At 39.4% G+C, this 12,512-nt stretch overlaps 1 protein-coding gene across 3 annotated transcripts in view; it reads left to right on the top strand.

Annotated features, from left to right (window-relative positions):
- Window positions 1-12,512, top strand: part of LOC133306885 (uncharacterized) — a 34,933-nt gene that overhangs the window by 15,488 nt on the left and 6,933 nt on the right. For all 3 annotated transcript variants that reach the window (XM_061507262.1, XM_061507263.1, XM_061507264.1), the window contains exons 16-17: window positions 1,104-1,174; window positions 3,161-3,280. In XM_061507262.1, coding sequence (XP_061363246.1) covers window positions 1,104-1,174; window positions 3,161-3,280 — 191 coding nt within the window. The remainder of the gene's footprint in view (window positions 1-1,103; window positions 1,175-3,160; window positions 3,281-12,512) is intronic.

Below are 12,512 nucleotides of genomic sequence, written 5' to 3' on the forward strand. Positions count from 1 at the left end.
AAAGGAAAAGAAAAAATTAATGATGTGAGAGAGTGCACCAAAAGATTCAGTGGTCCTGGACCATATTAAATATTTCCCGTTCTTGGATACTTTACCAAATATCTTTTCGCCTCTTATTGCCAAAATCAAATTCTTCCTTCTCCTACAAGAAGTCACCTTATGGAAAAACTGAGTTGGCATCTTGTTCTCTTGCCCATTGAACTTGTGAGTTTTGCCTCTAGGAATAAATTATAGCTTTCCATCAAGACATGCTTGGAAGAAAATCATCTCTCTTATGAGAGTGAATGAAAACCTGATGGCAAATCTTACTGGCGTTATTAGAGGATGATATCAAAGTAGAGTCTACCAGCCTTTGTCTTGATATAATGTATCGGTCCTGCAAAAATATAACTTTCCCCAAAAGTAGAGATTTGGAAATCTGTGCAGGAACCTGTTGATGGGAGTGTGATGATGGATGGATAAGTCCAAGGCAAGGAAGGAAGCACATAATGGGGTATGCCCAATTCATAGTTGTTCTTAAAAGTAATTTCAGTAATTATCACCAACCTTTAGTACATGTAATGGAGACAAAGAAAAACATACCCTAGACAGATAAACTGTGAAAGACTCGCGAGTAAAACTAGATCGAAGTTTCTTGTATCATCCTAAGAAACTTCTATCATTCATGAGAATGCCGTACCTAATCCTGACTATCCTGTACCAATTACCAAAGATACTGTATAAGCCACTTGGGTCATAATCTCAGACAACAAACTTTCGTGATCCAAACTACACTCCATCTTTCAAAGTTTCACCTATAAAAACCTATATATATCATTAAATCTTAAAAGAGTATTTTGTAACCAGGAAAATAATTTCTCCTTGAAATTATCATTCTTTTCTTTTCACTTGACAGGTTAGACTTGGTTGCATTAACTATCAATATTATATATACGATAACTAAAACCATGTGAATTTTTCTGTAGGCATGTTTGGACGAACAACTTAGGCAATGTATTGTTTATATTCAGGCGTGTGTAGTGTAATATTTGTCTGTTTTATTATTTTTGTTTTTCCTCCTTTGTTCTTTTCTTATTATGGTTTTTTCTGTTGGCTGACTATAGACTCAGAAATGCAACATGAGATTGACACAAATCTTTCTAAAGGAGAAGCAACATTCAATGTACTACTTCTGGTAGGTTCTGGTTTTAGTTGGAAAATCCTTATATGCTCAGATTGTATTTAATGTGTTTATGTATAATCTGTTCTGGTTCATGGTGTACATTAAAAATTTTTTTGTTGGAGCAATAAAATATATCTCATGTACCGTCTGTAGTCATTTGTGACATAATGCAAACTCTTGAATATTGAATTAATAAGATATTACTTGTGCACTTAGAGCAACAGGAAAAGTTCCCTTGAAATTAACCAGAAAGTATAATTTTAGCTAGGTATTTAATACGTGAATAACTATAATTTCTTGTTAGATAAAGACATGAATAACTATTCAATAAGGTTAAGACTATTGAAGCCGGATTAGGAATGTGTTTACTCTAATATTAAAAAATCTAACACTACTAATGATATTTTTGATCTCTTTTCTGTTGCAACTTTTATACTTTATGAGATTGCTTTCCTTTGAGCTTATAATTGAGTTTTGATATATATATATATATGAAAAATGTGTATCATTTTAAAGGATGTAAAGTTGTGTCATTTTAAGTGAGAGAAAGAGATAAATCATGAGAGTGGACAAAAAAAATAAAGATGTGGGTCCCACCTCTTTGTGCGAGTGAAATGACACAAGTTGTGTCATTCAAAAGGACAAACACTTTTTCCTATATATATATATATATATATATATATATATATATTAGAGGAAATGAAGTATCATGTTGCAGTAAAAATAACTTTTGTCCTGCAGATACACAAAAAGTGCGGGACCCACTTGAAATAAAAGAAAAGAAAAAAAGAAAACGATTGACATTGCTTTCGATGGTGTCTGTGGGACAAAATTTGTGTTTCCTGTGACATGATACTTCATTTCCCCTATATATATATATATATTTGATTTAATGAATCTATATTTTTAATGTTTCCAGATTGTGTGTAGCTTGATTTATTAATGATGAAAAACCACTTAATATAAAACAGATCAGTTAGAGCTTTGATCACTTTTCAGCTTCTTGACCTCGAACGCTTTTCATTCCCTGCATTTTGCATCAGATGGCTACAATCATCTTTTTAATTCATGATTCTGAGCCCAAAATTTGTAGCTCTATGCCATGTTAGTGATTTGAAACTACTTTTTGTCCTCATTTTCAGCTTAATGATTTAAATTGCATGATTTGTTTTTACATAACATATCAAATCACTTTTTGATTTTTTGATTTTATTTTGATAGAAAAATAAAATTATCAAGAAAGAAGAGATTCGAAAAGAGGAGGGTAAGATATCCTCCACGAGAAAACTACTACAAGAACAAACTAAAAGAAACAGCAAATCTAACCTCAAGAATAACATAGCAGTGCACAATGGTTGCCCAATCTCTTTGCCAATGTTGAATGACAAACCCTCTAAAAGACCATGAGCCGAGCACCAAAGAGAAGCGAAAGACTTTCTTCTTTCGCACAGCCAGAACCAGTTGCACGACAAAATAGTGAACACAACACAACTTCACAAAGAGGTTAATTTTGATATGCTGTCAGTATAAAAAAGTTTGAAACTGTCATCCAAATGTGATGTCATGTCATTAAATACATCTCGTGTTATTGAACTCATTAAATGAAGTGGAAACACATCATTAGATCCTAGCATAAAACTTACACTGACCAAAAAAAATACTCCCCCTTAAACCAAAACAAGCAATGGAAGGGATGGGGCTATCCTTGTATGTATCCTTACCTTTGCATATTGACAAAGAGTTTGTTTTTCAGAATCAAACTCCTGACCCTTAACTCAAAAAGGAGCAACTTTCCCACTATTCCAGGTCCACCGTCTTAAAAAACTTACACTGACAATGCATTAAAAGTAAATTCTTTAACAAAATCTTGACCTCATTTCTTCTATTCAATTTTTAAATTCTAATTTAGTTCAATATCATTTCTTATGTGTACATAATATACTCTGTTCCTCATTCAATGGAATATGCATCCTCACATTTCCTGGTTATTTCTGACAGATGGATTCTTCTGATAACTGGGAACAAGCAACATTATTCCTGAGACGATCAGGATGCCAAATTAAGATTAATGTTACTGAAGATGTGGTAGTTTCTGAGAAATTCTCAAAGGACTTGTCGGTATGTCATTCAAACTTCTCTTATACATATTACTGTCATATCATAAGGGCTATTAGTGTATGAATTACCAAAAATAAATGTATCAACCATTTATACTGCTTTCCTAGTAAACTTGTTCAATCATACAATGACTTCATAAGCAAACAAACATGATTGGAATATCTAGGATGAAAATCGCTTGCCTGACTCAATAAATCTGCTCCTCTAGCTCTCTAAGTAAGAATGTTGTCTTCAACTCTAGCTACTCAAGCTCTACATCATTAAGAGAAATTATGGCAAGTAACAAGTTCCCATGTTGGATTTCTGCAAAGAGAATCAATCTCTTCGCACTTGCACCATTCCACTAATCTGCATCTGGACATTAAATAACTTAAAGCACTAGGCCCAATGAGCTCATTCACATCCCAAGATCACGATGCCCTGCTACCGATAATGCCTGAGCAACTAGATCTGCATACTCATTATCTCTGAGGTATTCAAATCTGCCTCCTTTGCCTATCATTTGCTAAAGCCACACCCACTTGCTTTGCTTTTTTCAGAAACTTCCTTATAGCATCTACCTTGTTCAACTTGTTTGCATGGCTTCCAGTTTGCTGGTCTTTCTTGTATCTTCAAGCATGTTTCTCTAGTGTGATTGGAACGTTGACTATGATCACACCAACTTTTGTGATTGGTTTCCATGTTGTTCAGCATATTGATGTGGTTCATTTTTCTCTGTGATAAGGGCGGAATTGTGAGGAGGGTTTTCTGATCTGTATTCTTAACTCCTCCCAACATGACAGCTTTCTGCTCTCTTCCCTTACATCTGTGAAGGCTTCTCTGACATTTGGGAAGGGTTTTGTTCTCAACAGTCAACCTCTACATCTGACATCTTTTTCTCAAGCGTTTGATTATATTTCTGGCTGTCTTTGCCACTGTGCCACTCTGTCTCATAAAATACATCCATCTTCATATCCCAGATTTCTTTTGCTTTCTTGTAGAACATATTGGTCCATGGAATTGGTCAACCACACCATTACCATGGAGATTTTTGATTCTCAAATTGAGTAGCCAGCTTCTCCTACCTTTGGTGCTTTTATTGGTCCCATGAGGTAGTCTAGCTTACGTTGCCTTGGATCACAAGGGTAACAGATTTGAACTATTCCAGAAAATTGGTCCAATGGAGTTTGTGATGGGTTATTTGGAGAGAATGGGAATGAGAAATATGAACCATGGATGGTTAAGAAATTTCTTTGGGTTGAGAGGATACCCCTCAATGACCCTTCTATGGCTGCTTCATCAGCCATGGCTGTAGACTAGTATGAGAGAGGTTGATGCTCTGATACCATGTAATCAAAATTATTAAATGTGGATCACGGCCTATTGCAGCCAACCTTGAAAAATGCTATAGCACTATAGCTGGTTGGGGTTTAGGAAATAGCGGAATGGATGAATAGAACCTAGATATACCACACATATATATGCTCAAAATTAAGACAATAATTAATAATTAAGAAGGCTACCTAAACTCCTCACACTTCATCACTTTTCCACTTCCCAAAAATAACCCAGTACCCACAAAACAAGGCTACTAAAAGCAATGCCCAGAAACAAAGGCAAGCAAAAAAAATAGATGCCAGAAAAAAAAAGTAGTGACAAGAAAAAAAAAAGAGACCAGAAAAAAAAAGAGAGACAGAAAGCTTATCTGTTGAGAGTGCAAGGCAGCCACAGAGCGAGGAAGGCAAAGAGCAATGGAGGAAATGGGATGTGCAAGAGACAGAGAGGAGAGCAGAGGAGAAGGTGAGAGACGTATCCTTGGGTCATTCGGTGAGAGTAACAGAGGGAGTGAGAGGGTGGGATAATATTAAACACCAAAAAGACTAAAATATCCTCATTAGCTTTTTTGTTGCACATTTAAGTTAAGTGCAACATGGTATTTTGCCTCATATCTGCAATTCAGGCATGATTTTGCCGCAATGGACATGGACGCTATTGCGTTTCGGCTTGGCGTGGCTCGGTTTCTCGAAGCCAGCCTCCGCAACACGGGAAATGGCGCACCTCGCACTGTTTTTGCGCCGTGATTAACTACTGATGTAATAGAGAAGAAATTTTATTCTGAGATAAAAAATTTATGTTAACTGGTCTTGAATAAATACATAATATACTTCCTAAATAACTCCCTAAAATTAAGGACCTAATGATCAATTAAGTCAAAACAGATATAAAAGCTAATAATAAGGAAATATCAAGAACAAATTAGAAAAAGGAAGAAAGAACAGTTCCTATACTAACTCCTGTTAGTTAATAATGTGATCTGTCTATGAGCTGTCAACCACTCTGACATTGATGTGGACAACCTATGTAGCACCGACACGACACGCGACTCGTGACACGACACGATACGACACTTCGACACGTCAATCCTAAAAAAATATGGATTTAGACACGTTGGGACACGTTTTAATATAATTGAATCTGAAATATATTGTATATTCAAGTGTATAAGTTTGTACAAGGAGGCTCTCTATTTATAGAGACTAAAAAGACCTAATGGGATGACCTAATGGGCCAAGCCCACAATCTAGACTATTCTAGACTATTCTAATAATAATAAAATAATATTATTTCTAACACTCCCCCTCAAGCTGGTGCGTATATATCAAAAGCTCCCAGCTTGTTACAAATATGATCTATTCGGGGACCTCTAAGAGCTTTAGTGAATACATCCGCAAGTTGATCATTGGAATTGACAAATGTTGTCTCGATCTCCCTTGACTGGATCTTTTCTCTAACAAAATGACAGTCAATTTCTATATGCTTGGTCCTCTCATGAAAGACTGGGTTAGAGGATATATGCAAAGCGGCTTGGTTGTCACAAATGAGCTTCATAGGCCTTTGTTCACAGAGATGGAGTTCCTTCAGCAATTGTCTCAGCCAGATGAGCTCACAGGTTGCATTTGCCATTGCCCGATATTCTGCCTCCGCACTGGATCTGGCGACCACAGTTTGCTTCTTACTCTTCCAAGAGATCAAATTTCCTCCGAAAAGAACACAATACCCTGAGGTGGATCGTCTATCTGAAGGAGAACCTGCCCAGTCAGCATCTGAATAACTAGAGATCTCTGAACTCCCTTTATTTGTATATAATAAACCTCTTCCTGGCGCCTTTTTAATATATCGAAGAATTCTAATAACTGCATCCCAATGGGAGTCACAGGGAGAATCAAGAAATTGACTTGCAACACTCACTGCGAAGGAGATATCTGGCCTTGTCACAGTAAGATAATTCAATTTTCCAACTAGTCGGCGGTAGCGACTAGGATCTGGCAGTGGCTCCCCCTGTCCTGGTAATAACTTAACATTGGGGTCCATAGGTGTATCAATGGGTTTACAGCCTAACATTCCAGTCTCATCTAGGATATCCAGTGCATACTTCCTCTGACAGATGGAAATGCCCCGCCTAGACTGTGCAACTTCGATCCCCAAGAAATATCGAAGTCTGCCAAGATCTTTGGTTTGAAATTGGTTGAATAAATGCTCTTTCAACTGATCAATCCCGATCTGATCACTGCCTGTAATGATAATGTCATCAACATAGACCAGGAGATAAACGCACTGGCCAGAAGAGCTGTGCCGGTAAAAGACAGAATGATCGGCTTTGCTTCTGATTAAGCCAAAGGATTCAACAACTGAACTAAAGCGGCTAAACCAGGCCCGAGGAGATTGCTTCAGGCCATATAAAGATTTCTGAAGTTTACATATCATTCCAGAATTCTCCCCCTGAGCAACAAAACCTGGTGGTTGCTCCATATAAACTTCTTCCTGCAAGTCACCATGTAGAAAAGAATTCTTAATATCAAGTTGGAGAAGAGGCCAGTGATGAATGGCGGCAAGGGCAAGAAACAGGCGAACAAAAGCCATCTTAGCAACAGGAGAAAAGGTATCCCCATAATCAAGACCAAAGATCTGTGTATATCCCTTGGCCACTAAGCGAGCTTTAAGGCGATCAACAGTGCCATCAGGACCAACTTTAACTGTGAACACCCATCGACAACCAACAACAGACTTCCCGGGAGGAGCACGAACAAGATCCCAAGTGCCATTAGAGTGAAGTGCCTGCATTTCATCAAGCATCGCCTGGCGCCACCCTGGATGAGATAGTGCTTCACCTGTGGTTTTAGGGATGGAAACAGAAGAGATACTAGAAACAAAAGTAAAATGTTGTGAAGAAAGTCTGTCATAACTCAAGAAAGAATAAAGGAGATGAGGATTTCGAGTGGATCGAATACCTTTCCGAAGGGCAATGGGAGGAGTCTCTGATGGAGGATCCGGAGGAGAAGAGCCGACGGGAAAAGGCGATGAGTCATCAAGAGGCAAAGTCGGAGGAGGTGCAGGCTGACGACGCTGGTATGTGAGGAGAGGACGATCTGCAGGTATGGAGGTAATTGGTTGCTCCTCTGGAATAGGGGCACCTGCAGCTGGTAAAGACAAGTCAAGAAAAGGAACAGGAAGGACCTGATCAACTTGTGACACTGGAGACGGAGTAGAGTGAAAAGGCTGCTGATCAAGGAAAGTGACATCAGCAGAAACGATATAACGCTTGAGATCAGGTGAATAGCAACGATACCCTTTTTGAAAACGGGTATACCCAAGGAAAATACATTTGAAGGCCTTGGATGTCAACTTGTCTTTACCTGGAGTAAGATCATGAACAAAACAAGTACAGCCAAAAATATGTAAAGGCAGAGGATAAGAAGGTGCTCTGGAAAACAAAATACTGCGGGGAACATCATTATTTAGCACAGAAGAGGGCATGCGGTTGATAAGGAAACATGAGGTGATAATAGCATCTGCCCAAAAACGAAGTGGGACGTTCATATGAATGAGAAGAGTACGTGCAGTTTCAACTAGATGTCTATTTTTACGTTCAGCGACTCCATTTTGTTGTGGAGTGTGGGGACAAGTAGTCTGGTGTATCGTCCCATGTGTATCCAAAAATTTAGAAAATTCAAGAGACACATACTCTTTTGCATTATCACTGCGCAAGATTTGAATAGAAGCACCAAATTGAGTTTTTATTTCTGCACAAAACTTTTGATAAATTGAAAATAACTCAGAACGATTTTTCATTAAATAAACCCAAGTGCAACGGGACAAATCATCAATAAAGGTTACAAAATACTGAAAACCCAAAACTGACATAGTCCGACTCGGACCCCAAATATCAGAATGAACAATAGAAAAGGGAGCAGCAGCTCTTTTATTGACTCTACTAGCAAAGGAAGAACGAGTATGCTTTCCCTGCTGACAAGACTGACAATTCAAAGACTTAAGACCTAACAAAAAAGGAACCATATGCTGAAGCTTCGAGAGACTTGGATGACCCAGACGGCTATGGAGAAGCTCAGGAGACTCTGTGAGAGAGCATGCAACTGGAGCAGAGGGTGCATGCAGATAGTAGAGACCTCGTGACTCACCGCCCGCTCCAATCGTCTTCCCCGTACTCGGATCCTGCATAGAAAAAGACTGTTTAGAAAATGTGATAGAGCAAGAAAGAGAATGGGTCAATTGACTAACAGAAATTAAATTAAAAGGAATGCCAGGGATGTAATAAACAGAGGTTAAAGTCAAGAAAGGAGTTGGTTTGGCTTGCCCAATGCCACGAGCAGGAGCCTTGGTGCCATCAGCAAGAGTAACAGAGGGAAGATTATTAGAAAAGGTAAGGGAAGTAAAAAGATCCTTATTACCACAAAGATGATCAGTAGCACCTGAGTCTATTATCCAGGGTCCAAGAGACGATTGAGAAAAACAAGCAACATGATTACCAGTATCTGGAGCAGGTGGCTGAGAAGAACTCTTCTGGAGAAGGGCCTCATAGTCTGCAGCGGAAATAGTCACTGATCCGGTAGAGGGCGGCACAACATCTGTTTGAGCAAAGTTCATATGTGGTGGCTTCAAGTGAGGGTACTTTCTATAACAACGTTCTTCAATGTGGCCCAGATATTGGCAATAATTACACCGAGGCCTTTGTCCTCGGCCACCCTGTCCATACGACATCGTCTGTCCGCGCCTGCCTGGGCCATATGAAGTCATGGGCCCGCGACCGCCTTGTCCGCGGCCACGACCACGACCGCGACCACCATTGTTCCAATTACCACGAGAGACTAAAGCAGCAGAATCAGACAAGAGAGCAGTAGAGTCAGTAGCTGTGACGTGTGCGGGAGCCACCTTATCTTGAAGATTCAGAAGGCGCTGAAAGGTCTGGGATATGCTGGGAATCGCAGTACTGGTTAGAATGTTCTCACGAACACTTTCTAATCCGTCAGGGAGACCAGAGAGAGTCACAACCGTAAAGAGACGCTCCACTTGCGTCCTGTACACTGTAGCATCCGCAGCATGAGGTAACATAGCCAAAAATTCCTGCATCAAAGAACGAATCTTACCAACATAAACTTCCATACGAGCTTCGGGTGATTTGCGCAAATCCATCATCTGGGAGACAATGGAATAAAGTTGTTGAATATCATTGGTGTAGAGGTTTTTGGCTTCCGTCCACACATCATAGCAGGTCTCAAAAGGAATGAAAATATTGAGAAGAGATGAATCAATGGATTGCCAAAGAATACTGAGGAGCCGAGCATCAACTATCTCCCATTCAGTCATCTGATCTTGGGAAATATCAGTCTTCTTAGTGGTGAGATGTTTGTCATGGCCTTGACCGGTAAACCAGATCTTAACGGAGGTAGACCAGCTCTTGTAAGTGGCAGATCCGGTCAATTTCAGAGTTGTGATAGATGGAATAACACTTGAAATGATGCCGGAAGAATGTTTACTGGTTCCTTCCATCAGGAACAGCGATCAGACAACCAAAAAACTGTAAAAATGACGCGAAAAAGGAACAAAGTAGCGACTTTTGCACTAGAAACCCTCGAACGGAAGAGACCCACAACGATCGGTCACTGGATCTGGAAGGAGGAGGCAGAGGCGAGCCTGTCTGCCTTGGTTTGGTCGGAAAAGGTGGCCGGAACAGTGCACACGCGCCGGAGAGAGATGGCGCGTGAGGCCCACGCGTAGACAGCTGTGGTGGCGCGTGGAGGCGCGTGCTGCGGCCGTTTGGGACGGGTCTTGGACAGAAATGGTCGCCGGCGTGAGGGGATCCTGATCGCGTGGTTTCTCGCCGGAAAGGTGGCCGGAACAGTGATGAACAGTGACGGAACAGTGTTTCTTGCGATGTGAACAGTGTTTTCTGGTCAAATTGTTGAGATATATAGTCCCACATTGGTTGTATGTGCAACTAATGTGGAGTTTATAAGGTCTTGGGCACTCTCACCCTTTGAGCTAGTTTTTGGGGTAGTGTATCCCAAGGTTCTTAACATGGTATCAGAGCTTGATTCTCACCGCCTCCCGCTTTCAAGTGGAATTAAAAATAAAAAAGGTAAACCAAAAATTGGGCCTGTGCAATTTCCACGCTTCAAGCCTTAAAGGGCTCTTGTGTGAGGGGGCGTGTTGAGATATATAGTCTCACATTGGTTGTATGTGCAACTAATGTGGAGTTTATAAGGTCTTGGGCACTCTCACCCTTTGAGCTAGTTTTTGGGGTAGTGTATCCCAAGGTTCTTAACACAAATAATGAAGGAGGATGACGATCTGAGATCGAAAAAGGGTCTAACAATGTTCGGAGGGTTGAAAAAGGTTGCCGGTATGATGCACGGCGGTAAAAAGGTTTGCCGGTATGATGCACGGCAGTACAACGAAAGGAAAAAAAATATATATGCGGAAGCAGAGCCCTCAGATCGAGAGCTCTGATACCAAATTGAATCTGAAATATATTGTATATTCAAGTGTATAAGTCTGTACAAGGAGGCTCTCTATTTATAGAGACTAAAAAGACCTAATGGGATGACCTAATGGGCCAAGCCCACAATCTAGACTATTCTAGACTATTCTAATAATAATAAAATAATATTATTTCTAACAAATATTAAATAATATTTTTAATTTATATAGTGTATATTTCATTTAATAACAAAAATATGAAACTAAATTAATAATACCTATCAACATGTTATCTTTCAACTTTCCTTTCCAAACCAAAACCACATAAGAAAAATTGGTTCTAAGTCGGAATCCAAGATGTTACATAAAGGGAGAAAAAAAAAATCTGATGTAACCAATGACAACAATAGCAAAAAATTCACCCACATCCAATACCAAGAATCGTAGCAACGTTCTTCACAAAAGGCAAAAACATAAACTAAAAGAAAAGGATCCAAATCTAAAATTATTTACTAAATACACTGTAAAATAAAAGAACATCAAGAACACAATCAAACGTTATAAAGATGGAAGCTTTAATAAAAAACAGGAACTGGGATGAGAGAGAGAGAGAGATCATATCAGAGAGAGAGGGAGATCAAATCAGATTAGAGAAAGAAATCAGAGAGAAGGAAACATAACGAGCGTAATAGGAATGACAACGATGGTGTTGAGATGATCTATTATCTACTTAAGGGGAAAAAAAGAAAAAAAATTGATATGATCATGTGGAAGCTTTATTAATATATTTTGCAAAGTTATCAAATGCGGATTGCGGCATGTCGCGGCCAACCCCAAAAAACGCTATAGCGTTATAGCGGGTTGCGGTTGCGGAAATAGCGGAATAGATATATGATAGAAATAATGAAAAAAAAAAACATTTTTTAAAAGCAGAGATAGCAGAAGTGACAAAGAGAGACACAGATAGACTAAAAAATCCTTAAAAAATTTTTGTTACACATTTAAATTTAGGACAAAATTGACATTTTGCCTTATGATAGCAATATGGCCGCAATTTGCGATTGCAGTGGCCGCTGTTGCGTTTTGACGCGGCGCGGAGCGATTTCTTGCGGTGAGGCACCGCAACGCCCATACGGCGCGGCTCGCGGCGCTATTGCGGCGCAATTAACTACTATGATATTTTGATTTTTTTTAAAAAAATATAATATTTTACGAAAATACCATTTGACCGTGTCGGACACAGTCAAATTCGCGTGTCGAAATGGTCAATGTGTCGGGAATGTTAATCGTGTGTCGGACACGACACTCCCTGTCTTTTGGAGTGTCCGTGCTTCCTAGCTCTTGACTAACTATTTCCTCTTCCCTCAAATTCTTCAATATCTAGAGGGGCATGCTAACCTTCTCACCTTTGCGTGGAGGACTAGAGGTTCTCATTCTCTCTTGTAATTGGACAGAAGGATTCTGTTTTTTTGAAAAA

This window comes from Gastrolobium bilobum, unplaced genomic scaffold (genome assembly GCF_033153095.1).
Source record: "Gastrolobium bilobum isolate Gb01-03AN ecotype WA unplaced genomic scaffold, APGP_CSIRO_Gbil_v1 utg12082, whole genome shotgun sequence".
Classification (NCBI taxonomy): Eukaryota; Viridiplantae; Streptophyta; class Magnoliopsida; order Fabales; family Fabaceae; genus Gastrolobium; species Gastrolobium bilobum.